Source organism: Rosa chinensis, chromosome 1 (genome assembly GCF_002994745.2).
Source record: "Rosa chinensis cultivar Old Blush chromosome 1, RchiOBHm-V2, whole genome shotgun sequence".
Taxonomy (NCBI): Eukaryota; Viridiplantae; Streptophyta; class Magnoliopsida; order Rosales; family Rosaceae; genus Rosa; species Rosa chinensis.
This window is the reverse complement of record NC_037088.1, coordinates 36422277-36434787: the sequence shown is the minus strand read 5'-3', so window position 1 is coordinate 36434787 and position 12511 is coordinate 36422277. Positions and strand designations below refer to the sequence as shown.

Here is a 12511-nt window from a genome sequence, read left to right as displayed (position 1 = left end):
GATGTCCGGATTCAAGCGTCTGATTTTATTGCCCCCTAGTAATACCTAAATCATATTATTGCTCCCCAATAAACATATTACTGCCCCCCAATAAACATATTATTGCCCCCCAATAACAAGTTTATTAGGGATCAATAATTAGTGAAAAATGAAGATGTTTTTAATTTTGAAAGTTTTAGTAGGTTTATCCAAATAAATAATCTTATTACTGCCCCCCAATAATCTTATTATTGCCCCGTAATAATCGTATTATTGCCCAATAAATATTTTATTGCCCCTCAATAATCTTTTTACTGCCCCCCAATAATCTCATTATTATCTTCCAATAACCATTTCCACACATTTAATCAAACACCTTCTGTGCATTACCCAACTTGCCAATTTCGCAATAACCATTCATCAAACAACACTCTATCAGCCTCATTGGGCCGCGGAGCGAGCAGAGCTGATCCATCAGACTTGTAATTAACCAAAGAGGCAACAAATTCAGGCTTCAGTGCACTCAAAACTGGAAGAACACCCAACGTGTTGTGTGGGGTTTGGAATCAAGTAGCCTAGCGATGATGACGTTGCAGGTGCGCTGGTCAAAGATGCAATCTGAGTCAATGGAGTGGGCAAAGCGGTGGTGGGCTTCTTCGAGGCCGTTGGAGTCGTAGAGAACATGGATGACACTGCTGAGGTTGAGCGGGTCGGTGTGGTAGCCACAGAGGTGGAAGGCTTGGTCGACATTGCGGTGGCAGGTGCAGAAGAAGAAGAAGATTGCGAGGACCTGATTAGCGGTGGGAGAAGAAAACGAAGGATCAGTGCGATCAAGTTTGTCGGCAGAGCTGGAGAAGAGGCGGCGTCGGAGTTGGTGGTGAGAGAGAGAGATTGAGGTGAGAGTGAAACGAGGGAGGGCCGGTGAGATCGTCCCGGTCAGTCGGCACCGAAAGTCGTTCGCCATGGTGAATGAGTTGTGGGGAAGGGGAGAGAGAGAGAGATCCAGGTGAGAGAGAGAGAGATCCAAGTGAGAGAGAGAGTCTCAGAGAGAGAGAGAGAGATGAATGTAATTTATTAATTAAAATGAGGGTAATACTGTCAATGAATGTTAGATTGGGTAAATGGGGTTTAAAAACTCTTAGTGGAGCAGGTGGGCAATTTTTAGGCTAAAATTGGGTAAGTGGTCACGACCCCAACCACAATATTAATGATATTTTCGTCCAACCAATTGTGAAAAATTGAGAAATATGTATTAAAATGATTGGGAGAAGGATCAAACTGAGATAAAATGCCCCTTAGGTGACTAAAGTGATTGACAGTATAATAGTTGAGTGATCAAAGTGATATATTTGAAACTTAAGTGACCAAAGTATCAAATGAGTCATAGTTGAGTGACCATTTGTGGAATTCTCCCTCGCAAACTAAAGACATTTAATAATTTTTTAATTAACTAATTAAAATAAAGACTTAATTCAAATATAAGTAAAATTTTTTTTTTAGAAGAAAATATAAGTAAATTTTAAATAATATTGTTGAGCATATTTTTAAAATTTGTTAGTTAAAATAATTTTAAGGTATATTTTAAAAAATAAAGTAATATTGTTGGAGATACTCTAAAACTACTGTTGTTTAATATAAAATCTAAACTGACCAATGAGTCATTGAAGGGTCTTTCTAAATGTACCCAACAATCCCAGCACTTAAAATATTGTCATGTACTTTCCAACTTTACCCTTTCTTTGATTTACAAACCCAGCAACCAAATCCAAGAGACGTCGACAAGACTAGGAATTGCTCTCGCAATTGGACCTCAACTCCATCCGTCTCCCTCATAGAGAAACCTTCGGCATTCCACGTGACGCTAAAGGAATCGGCAACGATGCTAATTTGGAGCTGTAGTACAAGTTCGGCAACATAATCGTTGTTGATATAACCTTCCGGTGGTTCTGATTGTGAGCCCCTGAAAAATTTTAGTTAATTTTCGAAGGTAATTTTTCACCAATAAGATTTTTCGCAAGGTGATTCAAGTGAAGAAATCGATTTTGGAAATTATTTTGGTGTCGAGATCACAATTTGGGCTCTATAATTTTCGTTTGGGCCAATGTTCTTCCATTTGGGCCTAGAGGATTACCAGAGCTTATGGAGATAGAGATTGTCGAAGTAAATTTGAGAAGGAGATGAGTTGGGTTGTAACAAAGTTCTGAATGTTGAGTCTTAAGAAAATTGAGTTTTGGACTCTAGACGAAGTCGAGAAATTACTAAAGTAGTCGTTGACGAAAAACGAGTAGAGTAACGAACCCCAAAACCCGAAAGTAACCAGTCAGGAGGGTTTCGTAATTCGTCGCAAGGGTAAAATGGACATTTCACACGCGCAACTATAAATAGGAAATCAGAAACCCTAAAATCTAAACTCTCTCATTTTCTCCCTCAGCCGCGTTCTTCCCTCTCTTTCCCTCCACGACCTCTCGCTCTCTCTCTTCCTTCCTCCCTCTGCCATCATCGGAAAGCACATATCCGGCCACCATCTCACCACACTGCCTCCACCAATCGATGCAGCGCCCAAAACCGACCCTAACCCGGGGCTCGCCGTCGACATGCACCGCCTCCGGCCTCCACCCGCGACCACCAAAGCTGCGACGCTGCTGTCTCCCCTAGTCCTCTGATTTCCAGCTATCGATTCAAACCACCACTATCATGAATCGAAGCACCAAGTCCTAGAAAGCAGAAACCAAACCGTGGCCTCAAACTCCAACGCCGGAAAACGCCGCACGAGCTCGCCGGAAACCGTAGCTCTGCATGTCTTCGTCTTCCGACCTCCAGTCTAAATCGAGCGAAACCACTTTAGAGTCTCTAATTTACTAGGGCCGAATCCATGGTGGAGGAAGCTTGAAGATTTTGTGAAGATCCGTGAATCCAAGGGTAAGGTATTGTCTTCCTAGGCCTAAATCGTGAGTTTCGTTGGGTTTTAATTAACAACGATTCATTAACATGCAAACGTTGTTTTGAGGTTTGAAAAGAGGACCCATCCATGGTTGAAGCAACCACCAATAGGGCCACCGTGAAACACCTCCTCACCGCTGCAATTACCACTTGCTTGATCATCTCGTTTTGGGTAAGCTCGAATCACAATATTCCCCATTAGTAGAGTTTCCGTTAAGAGTGTTAATGGGTATTAATGTGCAATTTCATAAATGTGATTTACGAGGATTTTTCGAAGTGGAGGAGTTAAGGGAATTAATGGGGAGGATTATACTCGCAGCATTGACAAATGATTGACAAGGTAAGGATCGTAACCTTCCATTTGTGAATCTGGAATTAAATGGATTATTGGTGTTGACAAAATAGTTAAGGAAGTTATTTTATTGCTATGTTGAAGGTTATGGAAGATTTGTGAACATGGAAATGCCGAAGCAATTAAAGGAAGAGATTGGAGAGATTTATATGGAATGGATGAAGGTAAATTTATGGTAATTGGATTGGAGAATTATTTGGATTTTATGATGTTGTAAAGAATATATGGTTAAAGAAAAATCAATGTTGGTGAACCAATATTCTTGGCGAAGAATTAATCAATAAGTGATTGAAGTATTATAAGAAAAGAATGTGGCATAATTTGGATTATTGGTGAAAGTTATTTTATGCGAATGTTTTGGCTAAGTGCATAAACATATAAGTAATTGGATTTTTTTTTGGACGCGAATGAACTTAATCAAGGAAGCTTTCAATCCACTAAGCCTACAAGGAATTTGTACAATTATATCAGTTAAGAGGGATTTGTTCCTATTTAGGAACTAATTTAATTACAAGTATTGAAAAGAGAGGAATAAATGATCGACGGAATTAAATCTGAAAGTTCAAAGGTTAAATGAGGTAACTTGAATCTAGAGTCTTCGGTTTGATGTCAAACAGAATATCCATATCCCAAATAAGTAAAGTTTTTAATAAATGAAGTCATTATTTGGGAATGGACGTTATTAATTACTTGTTAAAGGAAGTTTATTTGGGAAACTAGTTCCAGATTGTAAATGGAAATTACCATGACTTGCAAAAGGAAATAAATAAAGGTTGTTATTTAGCCAAAGATGTGGTTATGTCATTAATTAGTTACTTATTCGACTAATTATGTATTAAGGGACTCGAGCATGTACACTTGGGCTTGGATAAAGGATCGAAAGTCGGGAACGAACCCAAGTGTGGACGAGCACTCCAATTCCAGGTAGGGTGAGCTGTTCCTTCCTTGTTAGAGGCTTTTCGATATATGTGGAATGCTATTCTAAGATAGTAAGTTGCCTGCAAGAACGTCTTTGGTTGTTCATTAGTCGATGCCTCGTGATACATGTGTTTTCAGAACTGATAATTGCTAATTACGAAAACCAAGGCTAGACTTGCATGTTGAGATACTGTACCCTTGTATGTTTATACTTGTGACCTGAAAGTGAATGGGACCTAGACGCTTAGATTCCTAGGGATCCCACGGTGTCGATAACCGTGAACCTCCGGAGGGGGCTGTGCTCCTATGTTTGTCGAGGAAAGATACGTATAGACAGTGAACCAGTCATAGGAGACTCAGAGCCAGGAAATGGACACTTTCGCTACTTGTAGTCGGAAGTACTACAGAGTAGTTGGCTGGTTCTCGAATTCAGGACGAACCAGGTCGGTCACCGATTTATTTTATTTTAGCCGGCTGGTAAGTATCTCGGAGCTCCAAATTGTGTGAAGCATACTGCATATGCTTTATAAAAGAAATAAATGTTTGTGGTTGCCTATTTTTAAAGTATTTTCGATAAACGTGCACAATATTATGTAGTAAATATTTTCAAATATATTATCTTTCAAACCTAGCATGGTTGGGTCGGCCCCTACTGGGCATGCGAGGACGAAAGTTCACCCCTACAACAGTGTGCAGGTTTCGAAGATGTGGTCGAGGAGCATATAGAGGAGGCACATGCCTGGCTTGGCGTATTCATCTTTGACTTTATCAAGAAATGGTTTTGGTCCTTTATCGGATTTTGAAGTAATTTGGTTATTTATTTCCTCACTAATTTATTTGTTTTCTATTCGCTCATTCACAAAATTCCGGGAGACCCGTAACCCTGGGGCGCGTCTCCCATGTTTGTAGTTATTTAGTTATTTGTTTTATTTTCCAAATTGGGCTCCGATTGCAAGCCCATAACACTTAGCCCATTTCAAATTCCGCTTTTGAAAATGTGTTGTTTGGTTGCTAGAACGACTTGTCCAAGAAAGTGTCTTGTAAACCAACAGTTTGAACCCAAAAAGGCCTTGCGATTTCGGGTTGATGAGTTATCGGGATGTCATTCGTGACATGTCAGTTTCTCATTGGCTCGGGGTCGCGGCGATGTGGGACCCCCCTTTCAGGTCACTACACTGATTGAGAAATTTGAGAAGCTTGAAATGTCATTCACATAATTTACAGCAAGCTAGCAATAACCTTCTGGTGCCCACTGATCAAGGAAGATGGATTTTGGATGCCTCTTGAACCCAAAACGCAGAAGACCATGGACTATTTGCTGCTTCATTGAGTTCAATACTACTCTGGAACCTGAACTTGTCAGGGAGAAGACTCATGGATACAAGCTGGACATATCACACATTTTTGTTGGCAGCATTGTTTGATGACTTTGATTGATTCATGAAAGTTCTTGATCAGTGGGCTCCTCTAGAAACAAAACTAGTGTTTTCTCTCTTTGGTCTAAATTCTCAAGTCTTAATTGTGATGATGGAGATGACATTTAGGTTTATATCGAGTATATGTTTGCTAGGTTTGAAACTTTGAATGATGATTGCTAGGTTTGAATGGTGCTTGTTGCCTAGAAGATTGCTGGGTTTTTGGCTGGGTAAATTTAGAAAAATTAAACACAATATTCTAGGGCTGGGTGTGTTAAGATATTTCTGGGTACATTTGGAAACACCCGTCATTGAATTGCATCGAAAAAGCGTCACCCGGTGATCAAAGACTTCATCACCAATTTTAAATTTAAATCAATTAAAATATTAATCTCAATTCTCATAACAAATTCAACAATGAGTCACCATATAGTTCTTGTCACCAACAAACTAGGTCAACCTTTATATTCATTTTTCATGTTATTCATTCCATTCTGTTTAGATAGTTGTTCGCTCCAAGTCTCCCACATTACGCTCCTTCCCCACAATCTCACAGATATGGTACTACGTGCTTATCCAAACTACCTATAAATACCCCTACCTCGCAAAACTTCATAGTTCTCATCCCCACAAAATGACAACTCCCATATTCACCTTCACATTCCTCCCTCTCTTTCTCCTCATCTCATCAACCTTCACTCCCATAACTGCCAACAATCTCATCTCTGAAACCTGCAAGAAATGTGCTCGGAACGACCCCAACCTGAGCTACAAGTTCTGCGTGACTTCTCTCCAAGCCGCCCCAAACAGCCACAGAGCCGATCTCCGGCGACTCGGCCTCATCTCCATGAAGCTAGTCCAGCACAACGTGACCAACACGAGGCACTTCATCAAGCATCTTCTCAAGAACAAGAAGCTTGACAAGTTCGTAAGGGCGCGTTTGGATGACTGTTTGGAGCTTTACACAGACGCCATACCCACCATCAAGCAAGCCATCAAGAATTACAAAAAGAAGCACAACAAAGACGCCAATATCGAAGTGAGTTCGATCGTCGATGCCTCCACGACTTGCGAAGATGGATTCGAGGAGAGACCAGGGTTGGTTTCGCCATTAACGAAAAGGAACAAAGAGACGTTTCAGCTGTGTATTATAGCGCTTTCGATTATCAATATGGTCAGTTCGTCTTTATATTAGATAAAGAGGTGATAATATGTATGCATGGCTGGCTGTGGTTCATGAATCTGTAATCTTATTATTGGGTTATTGACTTATTGTGGTCCATTGTTTGCTTCTAGTTTGCTAGGTTGTTTCTGATCTCGGGTAGCTGTAACTGCTGTAACATAAACAACAATCTAGTTATCGTCAAAAAAAAAAAAAAACAACAATCTAGTTAATCATAGAGAAATAATTAGAAAATTCCTAATTGGTTAGATTTGAAGCTAATATCAAGAAAGATTAGCTTCTCATTTATCCTATTATATTAAGTTCTCTTATTATAAGACGTATTGATAACTATAAGCTTGCATGTATTCAATAATGTTGTGTTGGAATTTTGTTCATCAATATGATGTGTTAGTATCAGTATCGATATGCTAGCGTTATAGATGACTATCAGTTGTGCTTTCGTGACAGGGTTTATTGAGAATATAAGTACGCGCAGTTCTTGAAAACAAATCTTTGAAATGATGAGGTAGAACCTTGACCTTGCAGCATAAGTTCTTTATGAATTAGTAGATTGCTTCCACGATTAAAATCTGGCTGTTGATACAAGAATTCTACATGTGTGCTCTGGTTGTTGTATGTGACATGTGGTCTACTATAAGTAGCTAAAGGATAATAACTTTCGAAGGAACGTGACCAATTAACCCTAATACAAGTCATATGACAACTATTGTGAAGCACAGGTGACTCAAAAAGTGTTGTTTATCTTTATGGGTTCCCATCCATTCTATGTTTTGAAGCACGGGACGACCTCATCGGCTCATCTCCGCTCTTGAGGAGGACGACACCAACCCTCCCCGCCGGCCACCTAACTTGACAGAACCACGTCGCCATTTGGACAGCACAATCACTACCACACAACCACACCGACTGGGGTTATTCCACGAACATCCATCACCGGACATTGGGTCCATTCTGACCCGTCCGACGCTGCCGCCTGGTTTTTCTAACAACTGTAGAGGCGGTTCTCTAGGGTTTCGCTCTCACAGAGGAGCAAAAGTAGAGTAAAAATTCTAAAAAAAATTATTTTTACCGGTATAACTTTTTTTAAACTGAATAATTTTGGGAAGGCACAAGTAAATCAAATCTGTGTTTTGGAGTAACTTCAAGAAAGAGTTACTTTGGTCAATATCTTAGACTTTAATGCTAAACAACATTATAGCTTTTCATAACACTAAGCTAAGCTACATGATGATCGATGAGGTACTGTCAATTCAAAATGTTGAAGGAAATGTACAGATTTTGCAAATTGTTGAAAGAAATGTACAGATTTTGAAGCAGAAATGGGACATTGCCAAAGCAATATAAATGGATGAGAAGGCTTCATCAAGAAGTAATACTAGTGCCAATTCCAAGTTACCTTTCCAGCGCGTGAAGAGTGATTTTCAAACTGTCGAAAGGGCTTCCAAAGAAACCAGGAGGCTTCTTGTAACTTGTAATTATGTGTTCTTTTAGGAGCTGGAAAGTTAGGCAGGTGCTTTCTAGAGAGCATTCCAGATCAGTATCCGAAAAGCTCTATTGAAATTTCATGTGCTAACAAATAAATGCACATAGGTATACCGTCTAAGCTCTCTCAAACTGGACCTTAATACATGGTTTTGGCAACTGATCTAATAACACTTCAATGGATCACTAGAAAACTCAAAACAAGTGGTCCATCTAGTATTCTTGGAAAAAGTAGTCAAATTGGGGCTAGCAAAGGCCATAAGGCTAATTGGGGTTGATGCACATTCAACTCCAAGACACATCAACCACAAGCTAGCAGGTGAAACCATATAATGAAAAATAGCACTTAAAACACGAGCAGGAACACAACCAATCCTGAAAACTGATGGGATAGAACATGTCACTGTTTACAATCAAAACATTGCAAAGATGTTTAAACAACAGTTCCAGGAAGAATACTCTCTTTCAGACAGATGCAAATTATTTCCAGCCCACATGATGAGCAAATTCCTACAAATGTCACATGATCGATAACAAAAATACGTTTCAACAGCTCAGGCAATGAGACAAGCCTGCTGCTAAAGGTAGTTATGAAGCCATTGGATGGTTAGAGATGTACTCAATGGCCAGATTTGTAGAATCAATCTTATCAGCTTCCTTGTCAGGAATCTCAAGCTTGAACTCTTCTTCTAGAGCCATTACAATCTCCACATTATCCAAGCTATCTAAGCCCAAATCTTTTTGGAAATGTACATCAGGAGTCACCTGTAGATAATTGCAGAAAAATCAGAAATCCCAGAAAATTTCAGCCAAAACAAAATTATAGTACTTCATTCATGAGACAAAGACAAGCAGAAAGGGAGAAACACGTTTATACTTGTGAAATAAGAGAGATGAAGATTCACAATCAGAAAGAAAAGGGGAGGAACACTTGTATTGGGTAAAAGGGCATTATGTCATTGCATCTATGAGGCCCCTAACAAATAGTATATAAGCGTCAAAATAGATCTGCAAGTAATATTAATTTGATTCTTAGCTTCTACTATTTATTTAGAACTGTTAAACTACTAGAGTACGGACATATCAAAGCAGAGTAATACACATGAAGAGCAATCATTCATAATCCACTTTTGTCTATGAAACCCAATATCTCCGGATCTTAGTAGTCGAGGACCTAAATTGTGGCAGAGTTTCTGTACAAAGGACCAAAATTTTAAGTGTCATTTCAAAAGACCAGCAATGTAAGTTTCATTATAAAGTTACCATCAATATATCATTACTTTAGCGTGGCTGATATCAGTCTTATTATCAAAAGAAAACTTGCCTCAACAATTGACCTATGAAATTCCCAGGATTAAATCTATGCCTCGTACCAGTGAGTTTTTAAATATTTTCAAATATCCCAGTTAACAACTGCAAGTACTTTACTCGGATGATAAATTGTACATTATCCGTACAAGCCCAACAAAAGAATAGTAAAAAAATCCACAATCAAGATCAATGATGATGATGAATGTGCATTACATGCCCATCTATTACTTATATGGTTTGTGCCTGTTCTTATTCCACACCAGTAATAAAAACCCAATTAATGAATAATAAATCCACATTCAAGAACAACGATGATGAAGAATGTACATTACATGCCGGCAATTTACGGGGTTAGTTCTGGGTATATCATCAACTCTGATTAATGATCTCTTGGTCACTTGGTGACCAAGGAATTCATGGTCACCTCATCTATCTGATACCAATGATCGAGATTAAAACACTAAAAATGCATTCATCTTAACCCTTGAAGCTAAAACCAGTGGTGGGTGACCATGAATTCTTGGTCACAGCACAACACTTCTGCATTATCCCCTCCACACCTTTCCTTAATAACTAGGTTTTCCAAAGGCAAATTCTAATTTCATACAATTTAGTATCAAAGCAAACAAACAAAGCACCGTGCCGAGTATAAAAGCCGGTGTAAAGTGGGATATCTCTTTGTTGTTATGTTAACAGACGTGTATTAGAATCAGTGGATAAGTTGTGGTTAGGAGTGAACTGCCACTCAAAAACCCAGAGCTAGCTGTTCTCCCCAAGCTTACATGAGCACTTCTACTAGTCCTAAAAAGCAAGACTCACGAAGAACCTAGCCTCTACTTATCTCACATCAGTAAAGCATAAGATTAGTAGCGGTTATATGAAATCTTCGGCAAGTGATTTCCACCTATGAGGTCCTATCAACCTTATTAAAAAAAAAAAAAAAAAAAAGATCCAAATTTACCACCAAACAATCTAAGAGGGCACATTACGGCATGATTAAAGGTCACACTTAGAACAGCTACACCAACATTTCTACATTCCAACAACACTTCAACACTCGAATCAACTCCCAAAACAGGTCAATTAGATCCAAAAATCTCAATTCTCTCTTATCCCAAATTGGACCCCAAATTGAAATTGAAACAATTCAGAAATTTCAAAGCCCAAATAGGAGAAGGTTATTACCGTAGAAGGATCGACTTTGGGGAAGCACTTGACGACGGAGAGGACTCTATCGGTGACCTCGTTTTTGGTGAGATGATCGTCGTGCGAAGACATCCACCGGAGAGAAGGTGGGCCCCATTTGGGTCCGGTTAGCGTTACTGCTGGGTTTAGGGTTTGTAGTGGAACTCGCACGTGCCGCAGAAGAGCTGCTCTCACCGCCATCTCACTCTCTCAACTGCCGCTGCTTCTTCTCTTGTGCCAAGCTTTGCTCTCTCTCGAGGTCTTTGGTTTGCTGTTGGTGAAAATAGTGGTGCTGAACTAAAAAGCTTTAAAGTCACGTGTTTGGCACATGCTTTTGTTTTCACTCTCACTTTTTTTTTTTCTTTTCTGAAAATGGCTTCTGATCTCATTATTTGAAATTATTGAAATATAACCGTGAAAAGTACTTGAACACTTTTGCTCCTTCTAACCATGAAAATTATCAAATAGCTTCTATTCTTCTGAAAGCTTGTAAATCTCGATTTACCACTTCCTTTACTCCTTCTAATGATGCTTTGAGCTCTTTTCTTTCTCTAATTCATCCTTGTATTTCTGCAGAAGAAGACAATTGTATCTTATAGCTCCTATTACCATGGAAGATGTATATCATGCTATTCACTCTATTGGACCTTTGAAATCTCTTGGCCTTGATGGTCTTCCTGCTATCTTTTATCACACATATTGGAATCAAATTCGCATCCCATTATTTAATTTGGTTTCTAATTTCCTTCATCATAATTTAGATATTTCTCTTATCAATAGAACTAATATTGTCTTGATCCCTAAAAATGAACATCCTGAAACAATTAATCACTATCCACCAATTAGTCTATATAATATTGCCTATAAAGTTATTACAAAGATTATGATTCAAAGTCTTCAACCTTTGCTCCATAAATGTATTTCTCCTAATCAAGAAGCTAAGCTTTTGCTCTTGGTAAATCCATCCCTGATAATATCTTGATAGCTCATGAATTGTTCGCTTCGTTTAATAAGAAAAAAGCTAGGTTATCTAGGTAGCATGGCCATTAAAATTGATTTGAAGAAAGCCTATGATTTATTAAATTGGGACTACTTAGTAGCTTGTTTACAAGCTTTTGGCTTTCATCAGGATTGAATTAAATTAGTGAAGTCTTGCTTAAACATGAACGATGAACAGTAGAGGACGGATCCTATAGGATTTTTTGGTTATTATTTGTTTATTTTAGAGTTGCCATACTTTATGAATATTAAATTATAAAAGTAGAAGAGTGAGGATATTTATGAAGTGTGCTGCAATTGAGTTTGCTGGGAGGAAGATGAAAACTCCCGAAGAACAGAGAATTGGAGAGGAAGAGAGAGAGAATAATTTTTATTTCTTTCTCTTCATTAATTACTAGCCTCTTAACACACGCTCACGTGTGTGTCAATTGGCCGTTTTAATTTTTTTATACTTTATTTGTATCTACAATATTTATTTGAGTTTTTATTTGTTTTAGCAATTTCTATAAAAAAGTTGTTTATTTTTTATGAAATTATGAATAACTTTTTGTTTAATAAATAATCTTTCTATTTAAACTGCCAACTCAAAAAAAAAAAAAAAACTGCCATTGCAGTTAACAAAACGTTTAAGATTTTTTTTTTTTGGTAATTTCTTTCAATTCAGTTTGCTATTATATTTACTATTTTATCCTTCATATGTTAAATTATAAATTTTTAGACTATAATCAAAGAAGGGTAAATTGT

General features: G+C 38.3%; 2 protein-coding genes and 1 non-coding gene across 7 annotated transcripts; 2 read left to right on the top strand and 1 right to left on the bottom strand.

Moving 5' to 3' along the window:
• Window positions 1-2402: 2402 nt before the first annotated feature.
• LOC112187778 lies at window positions 2403-11432 on the top strand. 5 transcript variants are annotated; one of them, XR_002931225.2, is made up of 5 exons: window positions 2403-3259; window positions 3356-3435; window positions 4112-4195; window positions 7238-7295; window positions 7510-8489. It is a non-coding gene; the product is annotated as an uncharacterized LOC112187778 (transcript). The 5 variants fall into 5 exon arrangements; XR_005804955.1 differs by lacking the exons at window positions 7238-7295; window positions 7510-8489 and adding an exon at window positions 4879-5182 and having other exon boundaries at window positions 2403-2903; window positions 2997-3259; XR_005804956.1 differs by lacking the exons at window positions 7238-7295; window positions 7510-8489 and adding an exon at window positions 11345-11432.
• On the top strand, window positions 5289-7120 carry LOC121048891 (putative invertase inhibitor). Its single transcript, XM_040512929.1, has one exon. It carries the CDS (start codon window positions 6239-6241, stop codon window positions 6797-6799), a length of 561 nt encoding a protein of 186 aa, XP_040368863.1. The 5' UTR covers window positions 5289-6238; the 3' UTR covers window positions 6800-7120.
• LOC112196211 (acyl carrier protein 1, mitochondrial) lies at window positions 8628-11051 on the bottom strand. Its single transcript, XM_024336527.2, has 2 exons — window positions 10769-11051; window positions 8628-9037 (listed from the first exon to the last, which is right to left on the bottom strand). Exons 1-2 carry the CDS (start codon window positions 10967-10969, stop codon window positions 8861-8863), a joined length of 378 nt encoding a protein of 125 aa, XP_024192295.1. The 5' UTR covers window positions 10970-11051; the 3' UTR covers window positions 8628-8860.
• Window positions 11433-12511: the final 1079 nt, after the last annotated feature.

Coding starts and splice junctions, on each gene's coding strand:
- LOC121048891 (XM_040512929.1), top strand. CDS start 6,239: ATGACAACTCCCATATTCACCTTCACATTCCTCCCTCTCTTTCTCCTC.
- LOC112196211 (XM_024336527.2), bottom strand. CDS start 10,969: ATGGCGGTGAGAGCAGCTCTTCTGCGGCACGTGCGAGTTCCACTACAA. Junction 9,038..10,768: donor CCAAAGTCGATCCTTCTACG/GTAATAACCTTC, acceptor AATTATCTACAG/GTGACTCCTGATGTACATTT.